Source organism: Brassica napus, chromosome C4 (genome assembly GCF_020379485.1).
Source record: "Brassica napus cultivar Da-Ae chromosome C4, Da-Ae, whole genome shotgun sequence".
NCBI classification, from domain to species: domain Eukaryota; kingdom Viridiplantae; phylum Streptophyta; class Magnoliopsida; order Brassicales; family Brassicaceae; genus Brassica; species Brassica napus.
Genome location: NC_063447.1, coordinates 38,777,017 through 38,800,193, shown reverse-complemented (window position 1 = coordinate 38,800,193; position 23,177 = coordinate 38,777,017). Strand labels below are relative to the sequence as shown.

At 40.1% G+C, this 23,177-nt stretch overlaps 4 protein-coding genes across 10 annotated transcripts; 3 read left to right on the top strand and 1 right to left on the bottom strand.

Annotated features, from left to right (window-relative positions):
• Nucleotides 1-8,115: 8,115 nt before the first annotated feature.
• LOC106390708 lies at nucleotides 8,116-10,777 on the bottom strand. The gene is made up of 6 exons (XM_013831234.3): nucleotides 10,619-10,777; nucleotides 10,385-10,508; nucleotides 10,146-10,308; nucleotides 9,920-10,079; nucleotides 9,498-9,804; nucleotides 8,116-9,401 (listed from the first exon to the last, which is right to left on the bottom strand). Exons 1-6 carry the CDS (start codon nucleotides 10,645-10,647, stop codon nucleotides 8,331-8,333), a joined length of 1,854 nt encoding a protein of 617 aa, XP_013686688.2. The 5' UTR covers nucleotides 10,648-10,777; the 3' UTR covers nucleotides 8,116-8,330.
• Nucleotides 10,778-12,604: 1,827 nt separating this feature from the next.
• Nucleotides 12,605-15,210, top strand: LOC106390706 (protein IQ-DOMAIN 3). 3 transcript variants are annotated; one of them, XM_022700979.2, is made up of 7 exons: nucleotides 12,605-12,965; nucleotides 13,057-13,176; nucleotides 13,297-13,396; nucleotides 13,493-13,801; nucleotides 13,889-14,104; nucleotides 14,192-14,311; nucleotides 14,376-15,210. In XM_022700979.2, the coding sequence occupies exons 3-7, from the start codon at nucleotides 13,325-13,327 to the stop codon at nucleotides 14,991-14,993; spliced, it is 1,335 nt and encodes a 444-aa protein (XP_022556700.1). In that variant the 5' UTR covers nucleotides 12,605-12,965; nucleotides 13,057-13,176; nucleotides 13,297-13,324; the 3' UTR covers nucleotides 14,994-15,210. The 3 variants fall into 3 exon arrangements, with proteins under 3 accessions (XP_022556700.1, XP_048610182.1, XP_013686686.1); XM_048754225.1 differs by having other exon boundaries at nucleotides 12,663-12,961; nucleotides 13,490-13,801; XM_013831232.3 differs by having other exon boundaries at nucleotides 12,663-12,965; nucleotides 13,490-13,801.
• A 610-nt stretch (nucleotides 15,211-15,820) lies between these two features.
• On the top strand, nucleotides 15,821-17,653 carry LOC106390705 (ATP synthase subunit d, mitochondrial). Its single transcript, XM_013831231.2, has 5 exons — nucleotides 15,821-16,188; nucleotides 16,502-16,583; nucleotides 16,958-17,022; nucleotides 17,102-17,188; nucleotides 17,307-17,653. Exons 1-5 carry the CDS (start codon nucleotides 16,018-16,020, stop codon nucleotides 17,406-17,408), a joined length of 507 nt encoding a protein of 168 aa, XP_013686685.1. The 5' UTR covers nucleotides 15,821-16,017; the 3' UTR covers nucleotides 17,409-17,653.
• Nucleotides 17,654-18,447: 794 nt separating this feature from the next.
• On the top strand, nucleotides 18,448-22,278 carry LOC106390704 (ABC transporter G family member 27). 5 transcript variants are annotated; one of them, XM_022700977.2, is made up of 11 exons: nucleotides 18,725-18,892; nucleotides 18,976-19,049; nucleotides 19,129-19,499; nucleotides 19,647-19,882; nucleotides 19,958-20,113; nucleotides 20,198-20,381; nucleotides 20,443-20,751; nucleotides 20,828-21,115; nucleotides 21,186-21,470; nucleotides 21,543-21,650; nucleotides 21,953-22,278. In XM_022700977.2, the coding sequence occupies exons 4-11, from the start codon at nucleotides 19,683-19,685 to the stop codon at nucleotides 22,172-22,174; spliced, it is 1,752 nt and encodes a 583-aa protein (XP_022556698.1). In that variant the 5' UTR covers nucleotides 18,725-18,892; nucleotides 18,976-19,049; nucleotides 19,129-19,499; nucleotides 19,647-19,682; the 3' UTR covers nucleotides 22,175-22,278. The 5 variants fall into 5 exon arrangements, with proteins under 5 accessions (XP_013686684.1, XP_022556697.1, XP_022556698.1 ...); XM_013831230.3 differs by lacking the exon at nucleotides 19,129-19,499 and having other exon boundaries at nucleotides 18,448-18,892; XM_022700976.2 differs by lacking the exons at nucleotides 19,129-19,499; nucleotides 21,953-22,278 and adding an exon at nucleotides 21,731-21,951 and having other exon boundaries at nucleotides 18,448-18,892.
• The last annotated feature ends 899 nt before the right edge of the window (nucleotides 22,279-23,177 follow it).

Sequence of the window (23,177 nt, the reverse complement as noted above, 5' to 3'; positions counted from 1 at the left end):
AACGTGTCATGAGCTTAACATCGATCCGACCTACAGACCCGTTAAACAAAAAAGGCGGAAGCTAGGACAAGAGCGTGCCACCGCGGTAAATGAGGAAGTCGAAAGACTCCTGAAGGTTGGATCAATAACAGAAGTTAGGCATCCAGACTGGATCGCTAACCCGGTCGTGGTCAAAAAGAAAAACGGCAAATGGCGAGTATGCGTCGATTTTACCGATCTCAACAAGGCCTGTCCAAAGGATTGCTTCCCACTCCCGCACATCGACCGACTGGTCGAAGCAACAGCAGGGAACAAACTCTTATCATTTATGGATGTCTTCTCCGGGTACAATCAGATCATGATGAATCCCGACAATCGTGAGAAAACTGCGTTCATCACCGATCGGGGAACATATTGCTACAAAGTAATGCCTTTCGGTCTCAAGAATGCAGGCGCCACTTACCAGCGACTTGTCAATCGAATTTTCTCCGAACAGCTCGGCAAGACTATGGAGGTATACATCAATGACATGCTCGTAAAGTCTCTTGACGAGCTTGAGCACGTCTCCCATTTGGAGGAGTGCTTTGCAAAACTTAACGCCCACAACATGAAACTAAACCCTGCAACGTGTAGATTTGCGGTGGCATCAGGAGAATTTCTTGGGTACCTAGTCACGTGTCGTGGGATCGAAGCCAATCCTAAGCAGATAAACGCGTTAATAGAGATGGTCTCGCCAAGGACGAAACGGGAAGTCCAAAGGCTAACCGGAAGAGTCGCGGCCTTGAACTGTTTCATCTCGCGCTCAACGGATAAGTGTCTTCCTTTCTACGACACGCTGAAAGGGAATAAGAAGTTCGAATGGTCGGAGGAATGTGAGAAAACTTTCCAACAGATAAAACGTTACCTAGCCACTCCTCCCGTCCTCACAAAACCAGTGGAGGGAGAACCCTTGTTTCTGTACATCGCAGTCTCCACAACAGTGATAAGCGGCGTTTTGATTAGAGAGGAACGCGGTGAGCAAAAACCAATCTTCTACATAAGCAAAACGTTACTGGAGGCTGAGACCCGGTGTCCCCTGATGGAGAAACTAGCATTCGCAGTTGTGACATCGGCAAGGAAACTCCGGCCGTACTTTCAATCGCATACCATAAAAATCCTCACCACCTTCCCCCTGCGAAAGATCTTGCACAGTCCGAGTCAGTCAGGACGACTCGCAAAATGGGCAATCGAACTAAGCGAGTACGACGTGGAGTATCGCCCAAGAACATGCGTAAAATCTCAAGTACTAGCGGACTTCTTGGTAGAATTTCCCACGGGGGATATGACAAACACGGAACCGGACTCAACCTGGATCCTTCACGTCGACGGATCATCGTCCAAACAAGGATCCGGGATCGGAATCCGGCTCACGTCTCCGCCGGCAAAGTCTTGGAACAGTCGTTCCTATTGGAATTCTATGCGTCGAACAACGAGGCCGAATATGAAGCACTCGTCGCAAGATTACGATTAGCCCATGGGCTTAAGATCCGCAACATTCACGCTTAGTGTGACTCTCAGTTAGTCGCAAATCAGTACAGCGGAGAATACAAAGCGAGGGACGAAAGAATGGATGCATATCTAAAACTCATCCAAGACCTCTCCCGACACTTCAGCCACTTCACCCTCACTAGGATTCCTCGCTCGGAAAACACTCAGACGATGCCTTGGCCGCACTCGGATCAAGTTCGGATTCTGGACTAAGACGAGTAATCCCCGTCGAGTTCATCGAACACCCAAGCATCGGACCACCAGTGGTCGCCAATCTGATTCGAGCACAAATTAAAAATTCGGAGGAAGTCGAAGACCCACCAGAAGAAAACGTGGATCAGTCGGAATACGACTGCGACATCCCATGGCTAGAGCCAATCAGAGCATACATAATCAACGGAACGCTTCCCACTGAGAAATGGGCGGCCCGCAAAATTAAGACCCAGGCCACGCGATATGTAACGGTAGAAGGAGAAATCTACAAATAGAGATTCTCCGGCCCACTCATGACCTGCGCCGAAGGCGAAAAGCAAGAAGAGTAATGGAGGAGGTTCATTCCGGATCATGTGGGAACCACTCCGGCGGAAGATCTCTCGCCGTAAAAATAAAACGCCATGGTTATTACTGGCCAACTATGATCAAAGACTGCGAGAAATTCGCACGGAAGTGCGAAAAATGCCAAAGGCACGTGCCGACAATCCATCAACCCGCGGAAGTCCTCTTGTCCATCTCGTCTCCATATCCCTTCATGCGATGGTCCATGGATATCGTCGGGCCATTACACAACTCGAAGCAGAAACGCTTCCTCCTGGTCCTCACGGATTTCTTCTCAAAGTGGGTAGAGGCAGATTCCTACGCAAGTATCAAAGACGTACAAGTCGAGAACTTCGTATGGAAGAACATCATCACCAGACACGGGGTCCCTTACGAAATCATGACAGACAACGGATCTCAGTTCATCTCTACCCGATTCAAAGCATTCTGTGAGAAGTGGAAGATACGACTGACCAAGTCGACTCCCAGATATCCGCAGTGCAATGGCCAGGCAGAGACCATCAACAAAACCGTCCTTGACGGGTTAAAAAAGCACTTAGAACCCAAAAAGGGGTGATGGGCAGAAGAGCTCGAAAGAGTTCTTTGGTCGCATCGTACGACCCCGAGACGGGCTACGGGTGAAACCCCATTCGCCCTCGTTTACGGAACGGAATGTATGATCCCCGCGGAAGTAGAATTTCCCGGAGTACGGAGAAGATTCCTCCCCGAACGAGAAGATCTTAACAGTGCAATGCTGCTAGACGAACTCGATCTTATTAACGAGCGGCGAGATAAAGCTCTCATACGAATCCAAAATTACCAGCACGCCGCTGCAAAATACTACAACTCAAACGTTCGCCATCGCAGGTTCAAAGAAGGCGACCTGGTCCTTCGCAAAGTCTTCCAAAACACTGCCGAACGTAACGCAGGAAAACTGGGAGCAAACTGGGAAGGTCCATACAAGGTCATAAAGGTAGTCCGACCAGGATCATACCAAATCGCAAACATGCAGGACGTCAAGATCCAAAGAACCTGGAACGCGGTGCATCTTAAGAAATACTACCACTAATTGTAAAGTGGATCCAAAGAACTACGAGATGGCTTGATCCCCGAAAAAAGGGTACGTAGGCAGCTCGCCCAGTGAGTTCAGCTATTCCCCCATCTTAAAAAGGGGGGGGGGGAGGAATGGGTACGTATACTCGTATACTCCCACAACTTTCAAAAAGTCGATCTTTTCGAAACTTTTTACAAAAAAAAAACGCGACGCTACAATTGCTAAGCCTACTACCTGACAAACGGATAGAACGGCGGTCCAGAACTCGCCCAGAACACCTAAATCAGCTATCACGCTAAAACCAACAAACCTACAAATGCTCATAAAAAAAAAGAGCATCCTTGGTAAAAAGCCCGCAAGAAAAACGCGGCTCAAAACAAAAAAAAGATTAACATCTGGCACTGCGAGACGTCGCAACACGCTTGAAGTTACGGTCTTTCCAACACTTATGGAAACAACACTCTTGTTTCCAAAATCAACATACCTCTAACGGTGAAATGCCTTTAAAATGGCATCGCTTCTTTGTTGCTGATCACAACAAACGAACCCTAACGTCCTAAACAGACACTAGCCGCCCTCGAAAGGATAGGCTCTCTTACATCCGACAAGGATACCATAGCGCTATACAAGAAAATCCAAAATTTTGGCCAGCCCCTCCAAACGGCCTTTGGAAGTAGCTCGATTCATGCCAAGACAAGTCATATAAGCCGATAACACTTCGCGGACTTTATATCGGTATGAATCAGGTAGAAATCGCAAACAGGCAAAACGAAAGCCGACTTGTCATCGCATAGCCTTAGTCCGAAAGTAAACCTAGGTCTTGCCCTAAACCCAGTCTTGCTGGATCCTGACATCTCAAAGGCATAATATCGACATCCCGATATGAGATCCCAAAACTTATCTCTTCACTTAAGTCTATACGTTTTCACGAGTCCTCGCACAAAGCAAAAGCTGCGCGTTCAACAGACTATGGATACAGTGATCATCCGGGGGCAAGGAACGAGACGACAACTCACTCCTCCGCCCTCTAACTTTGAAAAACCCAGAGTTCTCTCGATTTATAGTAAGCCGAAAAAGTTTTATAGATTGAGCCAAGCATTATACAAAAAGCCTGAACAAGGGCAGGGATTCAAAGCCACCAAAGGCCAGTCCTGAAACATGCAAACTGTGGCCTCACAAACAGGCCAAAACAGAAAATAAAAAAAAATCCCCGAAAGGATCATTACCCTAAGCACTTCTCGGAGCACTACCTTCATCCTCAACCTCACAGCCATTGCCTCCCTCGGCCGCTTCGTCATTTCCTCACCCGCTCGCAACATCTCCACCTTCTTCAGCCACGGGGCCATGCCCCTCGGTCTCTCCCGAACACGGCGTGAGGGTGCACTCGAACTGCAGCTGAGAGAGGATCGAGTCGAAGTCTCCGTCGGAAGCTGTCAATTCCTCCATGTGAGACAACAGCCTGGTTTCTTCGGAGTCCAGAGTCGGAACCATATCGCCTTTACGCAGGTGGATCTCGTTCAGGCTTCCCTCGAAGCTCGCCAAAGCCAGGTCCTTCTCATGGATTGCCATGAGGGAATCGAACAGAACAGCCATCCTCGTCAGGCGAGCGTGAAAATCATCCCTCGAAACAACAGTCCTCGACTCTTCTCGGTTCTGAATTTCACGCTGGAGACGACGGACTTTGGAAGCCTTGCTCTTCTTCTCTTTCTTCAGCTTGAACAATGCACTCGCCGACTTTCCGAGGTCCCGCTCGAGATTGCTGACCCGAACCTCCAGCTGAGAGAGCTCAGCAGCACGAGCAGCTTCAGTAGATTTCAACGCGGCCTCGGCTTGTTTCAACGCCTCTCGCGATTCAGAAAGGCCCATTGTCGAACGCTCTATCTCTGATCCGCAATCGCTGAGCATCCCGTCAATCAGGGATACAAACTATACATGAAATAAGGGTCAGAATAATCGTAGAACAAGGTGGCTCATGCTGAAAATAGTCAAAACAAACCTTGGCACGATGTTGCGACAAAGGTCCCGAGGGCTCCCCTTCTACGCCAGCGGTACATCTCCTCTTTTTGACGGTCTGGGTCGCAGCGCCAGTCCTCTTGCAAATTTTGGTCAAAGGAGCAGCACTGGACGCGGGAAGCCCTAGGACGATCTCCTTCCAATCCAAAGGTGGAGGCATCAACTCAGTCGCATTCTCCTCCTTAGGAGCTGGGACTGGTGTGGTCGGAGAGCCCGAGGGTTGAGCCGAGACCTCCGGAACTTGAACAGGAACCATGGCCGATTCTGCGAGGGGCGTGGCATCACCAGGGGACTTGTTTCCTCCAGCCGAGGTCGACATTGCAGGCGAAGAAAGGATAGCTGGCACCTCAGACTGAATCCGACCCCCTTCCTTCCCGGCACTGCGTCTGGACAGTCTCTCTTTGAAAGAAAGAAACCCGACGATGAAGGTTGGAGTAGCTTCGTACATGGCGGGAGTCGGAAGTGCCGAGTTGGCCTCACCCATCTCGACGCCGGAGCTTTTCTTTTCACTTGGGGAGGAAGACATTTTTGATAGTTAGTTTGAAGAAAAGAGAATGTGAGAGAAAGAGAAGTGTAAAGAATGAGGAGTGGTGAGTTGCTACTTATAAGGATATAAGGGTGACGTGGATTTCCGCAATAAATATTCTTAGCCAAAGATTTTGATTTCTAATTCATATCACTCGCCCGCAAAATCGTCTCCGAGTCTTACGGGCTGGGGGGCTAACTGTTGGGGTCAAAAACGATTATTTCGAAATCAATGGCTATGATTATTTCTTATTCACGGATTTCTCGCAAAACATTCACTGAAAGGAAGATCGGAAGTGAACGAACGAACGAATCCCGCACAAAAGCCACTCGCCGGAGAGCTGAACCGTCACGCGGGTCAGCTCGCCGGCGAGCTCAACCATCACGCCGGTCAGCTTGCCGGCGAGCTCAACCATCACGCCGGTCAGCTCGCCGGCGAGCTGAACCGTCGTGTGGTTGCACTCGCCCGGCGAGCTCAGCCATCGCGCCGGTCAGCTCGCCGGCGAGCTGAACCGTCGCGTGGTTGTGTTCGCCGGCGAGTTCAGCCGTCACGCGAGTTGGCTCGCCCGGCGAGCTCGACATGATCCCGGCCTGTCCGACTTACTTCGACTCCCGTATCTTCCGTATAGATGTGATATCCGACCTTCGGGACCTTATACTTCTCGTTTCGTTTTGATTAAAGTTATTCTCGATGTTTTATGACCAAAACCGAGAAATCGTATAAACGCCAAAAGGCCTAAGAACGGTCCGCAAGGATCCAGACTGGTCTAGAGGCCCATCTACGCTCTCAGAAGGGATTCGAGCCCATAAAAGTTATGACGGTTTGTCCTAACTCGCAGAAATACGATAAATGCTAAGTTTCCAAAGATAAATGTAAAGATTCGAGGGTAACTATCAAGATCGACGAAAAATGGAATATTCCCGAAAGAGATAGACTTGGGCCCGAAGGCGGAGGATGGGCCACCGACCTAGAGCGACTATATAAGGAGAGCAGGAGCAGAAAAAAAAAGGGATCCGAGAATTTAGACTTAGAGAACTCCTGCTAGCTTAGAGAACTTTGGGCTTAGGTGGTTAGACTAGCACGGCAAGGCTTAGGACGTCTTGGCCGCCTCTTGTCATGTGGTTCCGATAGTTAGCATATCTCTACTCCTCTCGGAGAAATCTTGTATTCATACTATTCAATAAAACGCCTCAGAGCGATTATCTATCTTTTTATCGTTCTAAAGTGATTACGCAGAGAATTCAGACCTTCAAGGAAAAACGGGTTCACTCGGTTTTCCTCCATTATTATTTATTATAATCGACGGTGTGAATTTCGGTTCCCACATGCATAATTGCTTGCTTAATGACATATTCTTTGATTGTTTTGCGCTGGAATATAAAGCTAATATGTTGTTTTGTTTTATTTTGTTATGTAATTATATATGATTTTCTATGTTTGATTAGATTGGAATTATATACTTGCATTCAATACAGCCAACACAGAAAAAATTAAAAAGTTAGTTACTTTCTTTAGTTTGTCGTTTAAAGAAAAAAAAAACAATTTTCAAAAAACATTTGTATCCAGTTTGGTTCATCTTAATTTCTTGATTATTAATGATTACGCTTTATTTGATATCATAGGGTATGAAACTCAGTAAAGTTCTGCTAGAAATGTAATATTTTATTAATTTATAACACCATCAATCTATAAAAATATTTTCAATTAGCATAAGGGAAATTTCCAACAATTTTTTTTTTATAAAAAGTTCAACCAATGCTAAAATAATCTACAAAAACACAATTAGTCAAACATTAGAAACTAAACAAAATTCTCATTATAAATGGAAAATAATATAAACTGAAACAAACATATATTATAAAACATCATTTGTTGTTACATAATATATACTAATTATTATTTATGACATCATTGAAACTATTCATATATTACTTTAAAATATAATTTTTTTATAATTTTATCACATTGGATTTGATTTTAAATTGATTTAGCTTAGAGGTGGTTGTATTAATTTATTATCATGAAAAGTTAGTTATTGTAATAATATTAAAATTTGATACTCTTAGAAATAAAAAAAAATATTAGTTGTTCTTACTTTAGATTTCTTCAATTACATCAAACTGAAATGAAAATCAAATATAAAAAAATATAAATCATTATATTTTCCTTAATTTTTAATTTAATAATTTTGTGTTTTCAAAAAAGAATTGTTAGTGGCCTTTTTAATTCAAAACCAACAAAATCTAATAAAATTTAAAATATAATTTTAGAATAAAAAGAGATTACATTTATTATATCCAGTAAAAAATAAAATTTCAAATATTTTATAGCATTAAAATATATTTTGATATAAAATTATTTTAGTGTAAAATCACCCGCCGGACCAACCCCTAGTAACAAAATAAACATCTGATGCACTCAAAAACAAATATTAGTTTGTTAGTCAAAGGGACAACAAAAACAAACCCCAAATAAAATGAAATGTTTCAAAAAACTAATTATGTATAAACTCACTAATCTATCAAATGAAGATACAAAACAACCAAGAAAACTTGATTTAAAACCACCGTACTGATGACCTATAATTACAAAAGCTATGAATCACATACATCACTTTTTGCCTCTTCTTTACAGTAGTGTCCAAATTCATACAAAGCCGGTACAGTCTACAAACATGGTACACAACAACAGAATCAATCATGCTCGCCTAAATAAGTCGTCATTTGAACCACCAGTAGGAGGCAGCCCAACCGCACGCGTGTAATAAGGAGTCGAACACATTTCTCTACTACGCAGAACTGAATCTGGATACACGCGTCGACTAGGTGACATTGACAGGGGAGTATGTGTACTTACTTGTCTTTCTAAGCTGAAGCTAGTTGAGGAAAGTTGGTTACCTTCAAAACCAGATGTTCTGACACTCCCTGAAACCCTTGGCGCGCCTTTATAAAGCCTGGCTTCTTGAGTATCCACAACCGGTTGACCATCTTCCCTGAAGCCTGTCCATAGTTTTGGTCCACCAATGTATGGGGTCGTCAAAGGCCGCTCTGTGTCTAGTAAAGTTCTGGTGAAAAGCTGAACTCCAGGTAACAAAGGAATGTCTCTCTCAGGTAAATGGTTGACAAGAGCTTTCTGAGAACTCGAGGCTAAAAAGCTGTTCCTCGTTGATGCATCAGGAGAAAAATCAGTGGGTACTCTGAAAAGTCCAGCACAGACAACAGGAAACTCTAGCATGGAACCAACGTTGGAAGCAGGGAGAGATGGTGTGGTACCAAATGTTGGCTCTATAGTTAGTGCGTATGTGTTCGTATATGAACCTGGGGTTGAAGGATAACAGCTCTCAGAGATATACTCAGGTTTTCTGATATGTAAGCTACTGAGTTTCTCTTGCAGAGACAGCTTAGCTTGCTTCAACGCAGTGAGCACAGCATCAGACTTTTCCTTTGCCGCTGGAACTAAGGGATAATCTAGTTTCGTAACAGGAGGTGACCGAATAGTTGATGGCTCAGAGAAACCTTTACAGCTCTGTGGATGGGAAGACTCAGTTTTAGGACTCTCAGATATATGTTCTCCAGAACCAGAAGGAGAAGCATTTTGTTCCACAGATTTGGAACCGCAACTTTTGCAGCACTTATCAGGTGATGTTACTGAATTATCCATAGACTTTGTAACACAGAGTGAGGGTAGTAGTACTAGTGTGGAACCTTGAGCTTTTTCTCCATTACTTTCATCCGTCACATCTGAATGGTTTCCTACCTCACATACATCCTACAAGATAGGCATGGAAACATACCATAATCACAACTAATGAGAGATAAAATACCTTTTTTGAGGTCAAAGCATGAGACATAGGGGGGGCATTACCAGGGGAGATGATTTATTCTCAGTGAACTTCTTCTCCCATTGCTTCTGAGTCTCTTCCATATCTTCATAAGATCCAACAACTTGTGCACGTTTTCTTAACGCTTTCTCCAACTTGACGTCCATACTGTTTCCCTTCTCTAACACATGTGAACATGATGACAGCTTCTGCAAGCTTTCTTCCCCCTTCCTCACAGTAACAACATCAACCACAGTTGTGGATGCTTCTTCACTCGTTTTAGGAAGCACTTCTTTTCCTTGAAGATCAACAACTGTATCTCCATCTCTCTTATGATCTTCAGATACAGTTCTGGAAAGAGATTGTAAATAATTTGTAAGCACATGACATTGGCACAATCCATTCATATATATATATATATATATATATATATATGCAACTGAGCAGCGGAAGATAATGAACAGACCTTGACTCGCTGCGTTTTATTTGTCGACAAGATCTTCCTTGCCGGTGGTGTCTAGGAGAGGAAAAGTAAGCAGACACGAAGCCTCTCTGTCTCCTATTACGGGACTCGGAAGAACCAGCTTCTCTCCTGCGTCCTTTCCATGATAGACTTTTGGCAGACACTAAAAAAGGAAATAAATCTTTCAACACCAGAAAAATTCAGAAACTGAGATGATAGAAACGCTTACCTGAGTTAGTAGTCTGAGAGTAGCTTTCTTGATCAGAGCTTGAATCATAAGCATCATCACGAAACCCGTGTTCTTCGAGGATAGCAAGGACATCAGCAGTAGCCTGTTCAGCCTTTTTTCTCTGTAAAGACGCAATCTTGAGCTGTTCTTCCAGCTCTGCTACCTAAAGATTCAGACATAAAAAAAAAAACAGTTCACGAACAAGTTAACAACAAATTCAAACAGAAAAAAATACGAACTTTATCAGAGAGGCCATCAAGCTTAGCTCTTGCGCTCTTGGAAACAGCTCTTTCAGCAAGTAAACGTGCACGGAGAAACTCAATGGTCATTGAAGTATGATCTTGTTCGTCTGAATCATTACACCTAAATCAAAATGCAATTAGAAAGTCCATGTGATTCCAGTCAACATGGTTGTTGTTGATACACTCTATTGAAGGAGACGATTGATTTGGGAGAAAGAGACACAAACATACCGATGATCGAAGTTGTCCTGATCCATCATAAAGAAGATCTGCTGCTGCTAGTTTCGAAGATTTGTCTGAAAACCTTTTTTTATGCTGCGTAGAGCTTCTCTCTGCTAAGAACAAAAATCAACTTCACAAGTCAATATATGCGAGCTTTTTAATTTTTTTTATTATTAAAGTAGTTTTCTCTGTTCCTATTGGTTTACATTGATAAACTAAATTCAGTAGAGCTAATGAATTATGATAGCTCATTTATTAGGACTAACTTTATTTAATACTTTGCTTAATTCTTCGAATGTGTAGATTTGTAAATGTTATGGATTACATATGTAAATGACCATTACGAATTTTATCTTCTAAAATATTCTAGGTATTTTTTAATCTTTATATAAGACTAAATCTTTTGATTGTATCTCTCCATATAACTGGTTTCTTATTCATCGAATAACCACGCATAATATTTCTCTTCGCAACACATTATTGTCACGATTTTTTCCTTTTGAAGTTTTTCCTTTTGTACGGTGTTCTTCGTCTCAGTCTTTCTAGTCCTCTCTATTTCCATTAACGAGAGATATTGATGATGCAGATTTATACTTTTAAGGCATTGCAACTAGTCAAACTATTTTAAAAATAAGAAATATATTCTCATTTGATAAAAAAAAAAAGCTAGTGTGCGCACTGTAACGAATACCGCAAAGATAAATTTTTTTTGAAGGAAACAATAAGTTTAAAATGATGCCTCATTAAAATCGTATTAGGAAAATTCAGTGAAAAAATATATTTAAAAAAAAATGCGACACGTATTACTCCCTTTCATAAGGGCATCATTCTAAATCCGTTCGCCCAAAACTACACCGTGAACTGAGTCACTACAAATCTGAAATCTTATATAATATGTTATCTTTATCTTTGTGTGTCCACGGATTAAAAAGAAATAAGGTAAAAAGCATTTTTATTTTTTTTATTTAGCAGGTGTAACCAGTTGCTACTAGTGACGGAGCTAGTATACAAATAGGGGGATCAACTGACCCACATCAATTCCTGAACTTAACTTAATGTATGCATATAATTGTAACAAATATAGATTAATTGGTTCATTTTTAACAGTTTGACCCTCTTGTTAATTATGAAACCTCCAATATTTTTTATAGTTTCGACCCACGTCGATTCACATCTCCGTCACTGGTTGCTACTAGGGGTATAAATGCATTATTACAGAAAATACACAATGCATCGTAGCATATTAGGGTAAAGTGTCATGCAACTAATTATTAATTTTTTTACGCTATAGAGTGCAAATTCCCTAAAATGAAGATTAATATCCAACAATTTCATGTTAGGGTCATAAATTCTAGAAGTTCATCTATGTGGGAAATCTAAAGGGGTATAGCGTATAGTCTTAGAGAGTCCAGCCACCGACTATTAGTAAACGTGCAATCCACTTGTTCTTCTTCATTGCCATGCCTTCATATCTCAAACTTGAGTAATCTAAACTTAAAAAAAAGAATGCAACAAAACAAAATGACTTTTCTTTTGAAAAGAGTATTTGCTATTCGTGTAAAAATAGATAAAAGTAGTCATTATAAAAATGATAATTATGTGATCTTAATAGACAATTTAGTATTTATTTTAACTTTTAGAAATAAATATTATAATAATATCTAAAACACCATAGATATTTTAACAAAGAAAATTATACTTTGGAGATTATACGCCATATATATATTAATTGTTTAAACCAAAACGAGTGTTTCATTAACCACAATCGGCTGTGGATTTAAGATACTTGGGATTTAATTTTGTTAAGCCGTCGTCATCATGATCATGTCATAAAATAGAGATCAATAATGGTAAGTTAGAATGTTATGGGATAAATAAATTAGACGTGCATATAACAAAATAAACATCTGATGCACTCAAAAACAAATATTAGTTCGTTAGTCAAAGGGACAACAGAAACAAACCCCAATAAAATGAAATGTTTCAAAAAAAACTAATTATGTAGATAATAAATATATGAAAATGAGATAAATAGAATATTCCAACTATGGTATGAAGAAAAGGTCTAATTAAATAATAACCTGTTGTCACGGGCACTGTTTCATTCCTCTGGACCGCTTCTCCTTCAAGATCTGTTCCTTCCTTCCTTCCTTCCCTCTTTTCCTCTAACCAGATTTTGTTGTACCCATACATACATAAGTTAGATCATTCCACTTCCTTACCATATTCATCCTTCTTTGTCTCTATCCTACAAAAAGAACTCTCTTTCTCTACTGTTTGGTCGATCTAAGCCATTCTTTTTTTTTTAAAGATTTTTTTGTCTTCAAGTTTTCACTGTTGCTACTCCCAAGTGTAGGTACGCGTGTGTACTACGCAGTTACATATGTATACGTGTGTCTCTGTCTTTAATTCATTACTGAAACTGAAGCCCTTCTTTTGTTCCTCAGATTCTGCGTTTGAACAAAACTGAAACGTCTTCAAGGTTTGGCCTTTTTTTCTCCGAGTTTTTTTTGTCCTTACAAAAAAAAACCTCGGCTTCAAGAAAGATCCAAACTTGATTCTAATCTGTGAGTGCTCTGACTTGCTTTTAGATTCAGGATGAAAAGATGAAGTCTTGAATCTTGGTATTTAATTAAACAAGTTATATTAGTATATAATATAATGTTTGGCCATGAATGCATTTGCAGAAAATCTGAAAAAGGAAAAACTAAAAAAATGGGTAAGAGTTGGTTTGCTGTTGTGAAGAAGGCCTTCACTCCCAGACCAAAACAAACAAAAGATGAACAGGTCTCTACTGATCCTTAAAACTATCTTCATCATATACATACAAATGCTTGGTTATTATCATGTCTTTGATGGTTTTTGTTATGCTTTCATTAGAAGCCACATAAGGCCAAGAAGTGGTTTGGTAAATCCAAGAAGTTGGATGTCACCACTCCTGGTGTAGCTGGTTCATTGCCTAGCAACACTCTTTGTGTTGCTAGAGAAGCGAAACTAAAGGAGATCGAGGAGGAACAGAGCAGACATGCTTACTCTGTGGCTGTTGCAACTGCTGCTGCCGCAGATGCAGCTGTTGCAGCTGCTCAAGCTGCAGCTGAAGTTGTTCGTCTCACTGCGGTATCACGTTTCCCTGGGAAATCAAAGGAAGATATTGCTGCTATCAAGATTCAGACAGCATTTAGAGGTTATATGGTAATAATATCGTTTTAATGTTTCACATTTTTAAGTTTGGTTTGGTAATGGAAACGAGTTCATTACCTTTTGGTTACCTTTTTGAAGGCAAGGAGAGCGTTGCGTGCGTTGAGAGGACTTGTGAGGCTAAAGTCTCTAGTGCAAGGGAAAGGTGTAAGACGTCAAGCCACATCAACATTGCAGAGCATGCAAACACTAGCTAGATTACAATATCAGATTCGTGAGAGAAGGCTACGGTTGTCAGAGGATAAGCAAGCTTGTGCAAGAAAGCTCCAACAGAAACACAATAAAGAGTTTGCTAAGGTAAAGTCAAGTCCACACAAAGATCATTGATAGTTTTAGTTGCACAGTTTTTTTTCTTTAATGATTGTATTGTGTTTTGTGAAATAGATTGGAGGAAACTGGGATGATAGCACACTGTCTAGGGAGAGAGTTGAAGCAAACATGTTGAACAAGCAAGTAGCAACAATGAGAAGAGAAAAAGCACTTGCATATGCATACACTCATCAGGTATCAAACTTTAGCACCTTTACACTATAATAGTTATAAAACTCAAAAACTGTTTAACATGCAGAATACGTGGAAAAGCTCATCTATTTCACAAACATTCATGGATCCGAACAACCCGCATTGGGGCTGGAGCTGGCTAGAACGTTGGATGGCTGCACGACCAAATGAGAACCAGTCAGTCACACTCACACCAGACACCGCTGACAAAACATCTTCTGCTGCGAATAGTGTAGCAAGCCGTGCCAGGTCTGAGATAATCCCACGCGGCAGAAAGCCTTCACCGAGACGAATCACACCACCAAGTAGTCGAAGAATGTCAAGCGCTGGAGTGAGGCAAGCCCCAAGTGGGGATGAAGACTCGAAGAGCAGGTTGAGTATCCAATCAGAACAGCCTGGCAACCGTAGGCATAGCATTGGCGGGTCATTGCCATCCACTAGAGATGATGAGAGCAGTATCGCTAGTAGTAGTGTCTCTCAATCAGTTCCGGGCTACATGGCGCTTACACAAGCAGCTAAAGCGAGAGCACGGCTCTCAAACCTTAGTCCTTTGGGCTTAGAGAAGACGGCGAAAAAGCGGCTTTCGTTCTCTGACTCTCCTAATAAGACTTTAAGACGGTTTTCAGGTCCTCCTAAGCTGGAAAGCAGTGGTAACAATAAAAGTAAAGATACTGTTCTTGCTTAAGCTGGATATAGTTTAGACAAAAGTATGCAACAGAGGTGAGATCAGAGAATATTCTGTTGTGTCTTTTGTCTATAACAATTGTCTTTATTTTGTTTTGGATTTTTTTTACTGCTTTAAACTTAACTATTTGTTTTGATTTTTTTGATTGGTTGTTCATGTAACTTTCCTACTGATTAAAAGACAAAAATATAATCAAGTTTAGTGATTTTCAGTGTAATTTCTCAGTTTCTTCTTAAGCATTTGATGTGAGGATTCATGTGAAGAACAAAAACAACGTAGTAAGAGCACCTCCAACGAGAGATTCTATCCAGTGGAGTGGAGTCCTAAAAAACACATATATGTGTACTATTAAAATTTGACCAGGTATTATTACTTTGGCTATAAAAAAAATCATGGAAAGTTTTTTTAAAACATGGATTGTATTATTAGTCAACTAGACAAAGTTTAGAGGTTGCAGAATCGAGTGACATTCTAGAAGTTAGTAGTATAGAATGACATTCGAGAGACGAATCTAATACTTCTTTCTTTCAGTTTAGTTGTGAGGGTAAAATTTTTGTTTCAAAATAAGTGTAGTTTTATAAGTATAATGCAAAATCTATTGATTTTATATTCCAATCAATATTTTATTGGTTGAAATATTGTTAGATGTATTGGTAATGATGATTTTATTTAGTAAATATACAAATTAAATATTTTCTTAATGAATGTGTCAAAATATAAAACAACAACTGAAATATTATATTACTCAGATTTTTTGTATTAAAAAATAGAAATTATCATTAAAATTTATAAAAAATTTCCAAGAGAAATTAATGTAAACTCAGAACCAAGTTAATTGGGTTGAATTTGAAAAAAAATAAAAAATTAAAGGCTCAAAGTTGCAAACAAAGAGAAAAGAAAGGGGCCTGTAAGGCTTGAGATTCTAGGGCTTTCCCTTCGGATCAGACGACGTTTACTTCTTCTTCTTCTTCTTCTTCATCATCCCTCCTCGTAGCTTTCCATCAGTGTGGTGAAATTGAGAAAAATGAGCGGAGCCGGGAAGAAAGTGGCGGATGTGGCGTTCAAAGCGTCGAGGACAATAGATTGGGAAGGGATGGCGAAGGTCCTTGTAACCGATGAGGCTCGCAGAGAGTTCTCCAACCTCCGTCGTGCTTTCGATGAGGTCAACACCCAGCTGCAGACCAAGTTCAGCCAGGTTAATCTTCCGATTACCTTTCTCTTGAATCTCTGTATGTCCTTAGATCTTCATCGGCATTAGTAATCTGGATCAGGTGATTCGATTTGAGATTGGTTGTTGGTGACACTTGGCTCGTATATAATGTTGAAAATTGTTTTTCTCATTGTTGATAGGATCTATTTCATTAATCAGAGGACATTGTTGCTTGGCCTTTGTTCTACCTGCCCTGATCATTGATTTGGATATTGTTTCACTGAATTGCTATTTCAAAAGAAATCATTCAATGCTCTGATTCTTTTTTTTTGTGTGTGTGTGTGTGTGTGTGTTGAAGGAGCCTGAACCCATTGATTGGGATTTTTACAGAAAGGGCATTGGCGCTGGCATTGTTGACATGTACAAGGAAGCTTACGACAGTATGTTCTTTTTCTTCTTCTGCAAATCTGTTTTGTTGAACAGAACCTCTCTATGCTCAATTGCTCGTACTTATCTTCTTTAAAAATTTAGAGCAACTTCTCTAATTACCACGTTCATCTGCAAAATTACTGACTGACCTACAGTATATGCTATGATACAAATACACCCATCAATTCGTTTTTAACTAGTTTGTGTGCTTAGCGATCAAGTGAAAGACTTCGACTTGCTTTTGTTTTTCTCTCAAACCTGACTAGAAAGTCTTGAGAGAGATCTGCATTATATTGAAACTGAAGTTCCCAGTTTTTGTTTCAAGTATGGAGATTTACCAAATGAGTTTTGAGTAACAATATGCTATATTTTTTATTTGCTGCAGGCATTGAGATTCCTAAGTACGTGGACAATGTTACCCCTGAATACAAGCCAAAGTTTGATGCTTTGGTGAGCACTAGCTTTTACAAACTCCATTGTTTAGACTAGGGTCTTTTCAGCTAACTTGGTCGTTTCTTTATTTCTATAGCTGGTGGAACTCAAAGAAGCAGAACAGACATCTCTCAAGGAGTCTGAACGGCTGGAGAAAGAAATTATTGATGTCCAGGAGATAAGCGTAAGTACCCCCGTTAACAAGTTTGTCTTATACAAAGTTCAGTCCGATATAGTTTTGATAACTCAAGATTCTCTCATGTACGATCACCGTCTTTATATGTGTATGTTGGCATAATCAGAAAAAGCTCAGCACGATGACTGCAGATGAGTACTTTGAGAAGCACCCAGAACTCAAGAAGAAGTTTGATGACGAGATCCGTAACGACTACTGGGGATACTGATCATCATATCTTTTGTATCTCCGGTCTGGAAATGAAACTCTCTCCTCTCTTTTTTCTTTTGATGTGATTTTGTGAGAGTCAATCGTAACATAATAAGGACCACTCCATTTACTTAAGCAGTGTGTTGAGATATTTCATTGGAGATCCAATGAGACGATGACGATAAAACCCATTTGGTTTCAGTTGTCAATGTCACAATATTGTTTCGTTTTGTTCTAAAGAGAATAATAAGAGTTTAAATGATCTATCAAGTGTAAGAAATCTTAACCATTAGCAAATTGGTTTGTTGATAAATCTTCCGGTTTGTTGTTGAGTCTTTGGGTTGGTTTCAACAAACAGGTTTGGATACAAGTGTTGGTTTAGATTTCTCTTTGCTTACGTTGAATTGGTTGACTGATACACTCCATACTGATGAGCCAAGAGAGGAGCAATAAAACTTCCCATTTTTTTTGTGAACTGACTATCAGAACATGTTTATTGCAGGTTTCTTAAGTTGGAGTTCTTAGCGTAATATAAGATACGATCTCTTAGCTTTTAATATAAGATACGATCTCTTAAAAAAAGTTAAGAGACGTCTTTTATATCTCTTATTTAAGAAACGTCTCTTATATCTCTTATTTAAGAGACGTCTATTTTATATTATGTTAAGAACACTAACGTAAGAGACCTACGATAAACATCGTCTCAGATGCAGAGTCCATGTGGCTGGCTGCTTGTAAAATTACACGTAGCCAATATTGGTTAGCAATGTGCTTACTAGTAAGTAGGTACTGTAGAAAGACAAATCTTGATTGGTGTAGAGAAGCAAGAACCACGTGCTGCTCTCCTACCCCGTCTGTACCGAAAGTCAGGTTTTGTCGTTTTGCTAATAACTGTATAAATGAAGATAGATAGATAAGACCATTTTTCTTTAAAGTAAAACGTGTATCTACCTGTAAAATGCATGAGCCAGAGATTAGTTCGTAGGTCATGGTCTCGTGTCAATCACGTGTCTATGACCAAAGGGCGTCCCCAACTCTATAAATAGGTAATGTTTGTGTGTGTCACGTCTCCAAGAAAATAAAAAAAACAACAGAGAACTTCCCAACACCTCAGCTGCAACGTACAGAAACACCGGTGGGGAAACAAGATGGAAATGGGAACCTCGTCATCATCAGGCTTGGTCAAGGCCAAATCTGAGACACTAGCAGAAGCTCTTAAGTCTAGTTCACTCGACTTCAGTAATGGTGGGGGCAGTAGCCATGGGAGAAAGCAGCATGTGAGAGCATCGTCATCACCTAGCCAAAGTGGCAGCAGCAACTACAGAAGGAACACACACATAAGGAAAGCCAAGACTCTTGACCTTGGCCGTCTCACTGGTGGTGAGGCTCTTAGCCGAGCCACCAGTGCTTCCCTTGGACTTTCCTTCTCTTTTACTGGCTTTGCTGTGCCACATGAAGAAGAGATCATTCCTTCAGAGCAATCATGCAGCAATGAAGATAACTGTAAGATAACCATTAAGCACGGCACCTAATTGCAAGTCTTGATGTCAACTATGGAGTGTATTGAGTTTTTTTTCTTATCGCAGTGGAAGATATTGAAGCAGCAACTAGTAATGTGGTCAAGCTTCAGGAAGAACCAACCTTTCCAATATATCTGAAGGTGAACCATTTCCCCACATAGATAATATTATGGGAAACAGTAGGAATTGATATTTATGATACTCTCTATTTGAGCGCAGGCACTGATGGAGATAATGTATCTAAATCATCAAAACCCCAAAAGTCCATAGAAATATATATATGTTTTTGATGCCATTGATTAGTCCAACTTCAGTGGGTCTGTTGTATCTCATATCATGTTTTATGCACAAGAATTATCAATCCTCCCATAACCAAGAAACAGTTTACATTTAGTTTTTATCATCCTCATTGCATTAAGACAGAGCATCATGAATATTCCTAGACAATGGAAACCTCTGTTTTGCCTTCTTTGTTGGTCTAACTTTGGTGCCCAAAAGTCCAAGCTTAGGAGGCTCAACTACAGTTTACTGGTTCTTGGCAACATGTGAAGCAGAGCTTCACGCTGGACCAAAAGGGTATGGTTATATAGGTATTGTAATTCTGAATAAATCAGAGAGAATTTGAGTAATTAATCCCTAGAAAAAGAATATTTTTCTTGCAAACTAAGGCATATATTTATGGGAACTTGTGCTTGAAAATTTACTGATCAAATCAATTCTTGTCATGTGCTATGCAGTTCATAGACATCACATACAAGGTAACTTGTAAAGCAATGACATCATCATCAGAAAAGAGCATCTTGAATGGGATTAGTGGTTCAGCCTATCCAGGGGAGATTCTAGCTCTCATGGGACCTTCCGGAAGTGGCAAAACTACACTACTCAATGTGCTTGGTGGAAGAATTAATCACCAAAACATGGGTGGGTCGGTTAGCTACAATGATAAACCATATTCTAAGCACTTGAAAACCAGGTTAATATAAGATTCCAGTTCAGCCTCTAAATGAAACTGAAGATGCATATATAATTTGTACCATTAACATGACAGGATTGGATTTGTGACTCAAGATGATGTTCTGTTCCCTCACTTAACTGTTAAAGAGACACTAACCTACACAGCTCTTTTACGCCTTCCTAAGACCCTCACAAAGCAGCAGAAGGAGCAAAGAGCTATCAATATTATACAGGAGCTTAGCCTGGAAAGGTACATTACCATCTACTAATATCATTTAAATTGTTTCAGAAATTTCCCTTACGGTAAAGGTAACACTTGTGACTATTATATAAGGTGCCAAGACACAATGATTGGAGGGTCATTTGTGCGTGGTGTGTCAGGTGGGGAGAGGAAAAGGGTTTGTATTGGGAATGAGATCATGACTAATCCTTCACTTCTTTTCCTTGATGAACCCACTTCTAGTTTGGACTCTACTACTGCTCTAAAGATTGTTCAGATGCTACAAAGTATAGCAAAGGTAAGAGACAGCTCTAAATCCTGTTTTGACCATAACCAAGTTCTTACTTGTTGGCATGCAGGCTGGGAAAACTATAGTAACAACAATCCACCAACCGTCAAGCAGGCTCTTTCACAGATTCGACAAGCTGGTTGTACTCAGCAGAGGAAGCTTGCTTTACTTTGGGAAAGCATCAGAAGCAATGTCTTACTTCTCTTCCATAGGTTGTTCTCCTCTACTCTCCATGAACCCAGCAGAGTTCTTGCTGGACTTGGCAAATGGAAACATGAACGATATCTCCATACCCTCAGCTCTTAAAGAGGAAACGAAGATGGAAAAGTCTTGCAGAAAGATAAGATCTTCCAAGCCAACTCCTACAGTTGTATATGAGGTGAGGCAAAGATACAGTTCAAGATACCTTTCTAGAGCTATATCATATTAACTGTGATGTTGATGCGGAAACACAGTATCTTGAGGAGGCTTACAAGACACAGATTGAAGTCAAGGAGAAGAAGAAACTTATGGAACCAGTTCCTCTTGATGAAGAAGTTAAATTGATGATAACTTGTCCCAAGCGAGAATGGGGGTTAAGCTGGTGGGATCAGTACTGCATACTCTCTTTAAGAGGATTTAAAGAACGTAAGCATGACTATTTCAGCTGGTTGAGAGTCACTCAAGTGCTATCCACTGCCATTATCTTAGGTTTACTCTGGTGGCAATCAGACATTCAACATCCCAAAGGTCTACAAGATCAGGTACGAGAACATGTTCATGGTCTAGAAATTAGTCGCTTATGTTGAAAATGGAACTCTCTCTTTATCTCAGGTAGGTCTACTCTTCTTCATTGCTGTTTTCTGGGGATTCTTTCCGGTATTCACAGCGATCTTCACGTTTCCTCAAGAGAGAGCAATGCTGAGCAAGGAAAGAGAGTCTAATATGTATAGATTAAGTGCATATTTTGTGGCTAGGACCACAAGCGACCTGCCACTTGACTTGATATTACCTGTGCTTTTCCTGGTAGTTGTATATTTCATGGCAGGATTGAGACTAAGAGCTGAATCCTTTTTCCTAAGTGTGCTCACAGTCTTCCTCTGCATCGTTGCAGCTCAGGTAAAAAGGGTCTCATTGTGAAACTAGAGGATATATTGAACCCAAAAATGCTAACAACTTTTTTGTGTTTAGGGACTTGGATTAGCTATAGGGGCAAGCTTAATGGATTTAAAGAAGGCCACAACTTTAGCATCAGTAACTGTGATGACTTTCATGCTCGCTGGTGGCTACTTCGTAAAGGTAGATTTTTATATACAACTTCCAATTCAAAGACAAGATCCTTCTGGTACATTCTTGATTGATTTCAAAATTATAAACAGGGTTGTTTTTTTTGGACAACATAGTACATTGTTCTTACATACCTTTCTCCACGTTCAGACATGTTGTAAACTTCTACTTACAGTGAGATATTTACCTCTAATTAAGATCATATGCTGTTTCAGATAAGCAAATCCTAAAACTTATCATCATACATAGATAAAGGAGTGTTATAACTGTAATGAATTGCTTAGCACTGATCATTTTTTGTTTGTCTTTGGCAGAAAGTTCCGATGTTTATTGCATGGATACGTTACATGTCATTCAACTATCACACATACAAGCTCCTTGTCAAGGTTCAATATGAACAAATCATGCAGGATGTAAACGGAGAGGAGATAGTGAATGGACTTAAGGAAGTGAGTGCTCTCGTAGCTATGATTATTGGCTACCGTCTCTTGGCTTATCTTTCTCTTCGAAGAATGAAGCTCCACACTTTAACTTAAATTTACTTACAAATAGGAATTTATATATAATGTGTCCACTTAATTTATTATCTTTGCTTGTTTATATATATTTCCACTTACTTCATAGTGTGTATTTTTTTTAACGTTGGATTGTATTATTAAGTCGGCAAAAAGTTCTAAACAATGAAAACTAGCAAAATAAATATAAGAGAAGGGCTATATCAGTAGGGATCCAAAGTAAATTAACACATATCTATTTTGCGTATGGATGACTAAAGATTTTTCATTTAAAAGCTCCATATTTGCTTATAAAATAGTTGAATCTCAAGGGAGATAATCTTAGCATTAATCCAAAAACACCACGCTTCACTCTGAATTGAGAATGATTGTCACTCTCTTTTTAATACTCCAGTAGGAACCACTGAGACAAGACAACTCTTTATATTGCTCTATTGATAATAATAGAGTCAAATAGATTACCGTTTCATAGAATTTGATGTTGCCTTCTGAAGTAACCATAGTTTGCAGCAAGAACTCCGTCACCATCACATGAAGAACCATCAACGATTGAAGCCGGTAAAACCCGTTGCCACCATCTGCAGTAGGTCTGTCAATTGACTTTTCTAAACGGTTCAATTGAACCGAAGTTTTTTTTTTCCAAATCCATTGAAAGAAGCACACAAAAAAAACGATCAAAAACTTTGCCAAATTTAAAATAAATTGACAACCGAACAAACTAAGTAACCAGAAGTAAATTAAATCAAAGAAAGAGAAGCAAAGCGATTCAAACAAGCCGATGACGGAGCTATAGAAGCCTCCAGCCATCGGCTTGAACAATCTCTTTTAACTTCATAGTGTGGTAAAAACATAATACCAGCTCAATCCTATCTCACAATGCCCTAATTATTTCAATACTTTGATATATTATTCCTCTGAAGATCATAAATGACTAAGTGTGTGGGTTGACTATGCTTGAGATATAATTTTCTCAACCAAACTTTACCACTGTGCCATACATACTTACGCCATCTCCATTGACGTG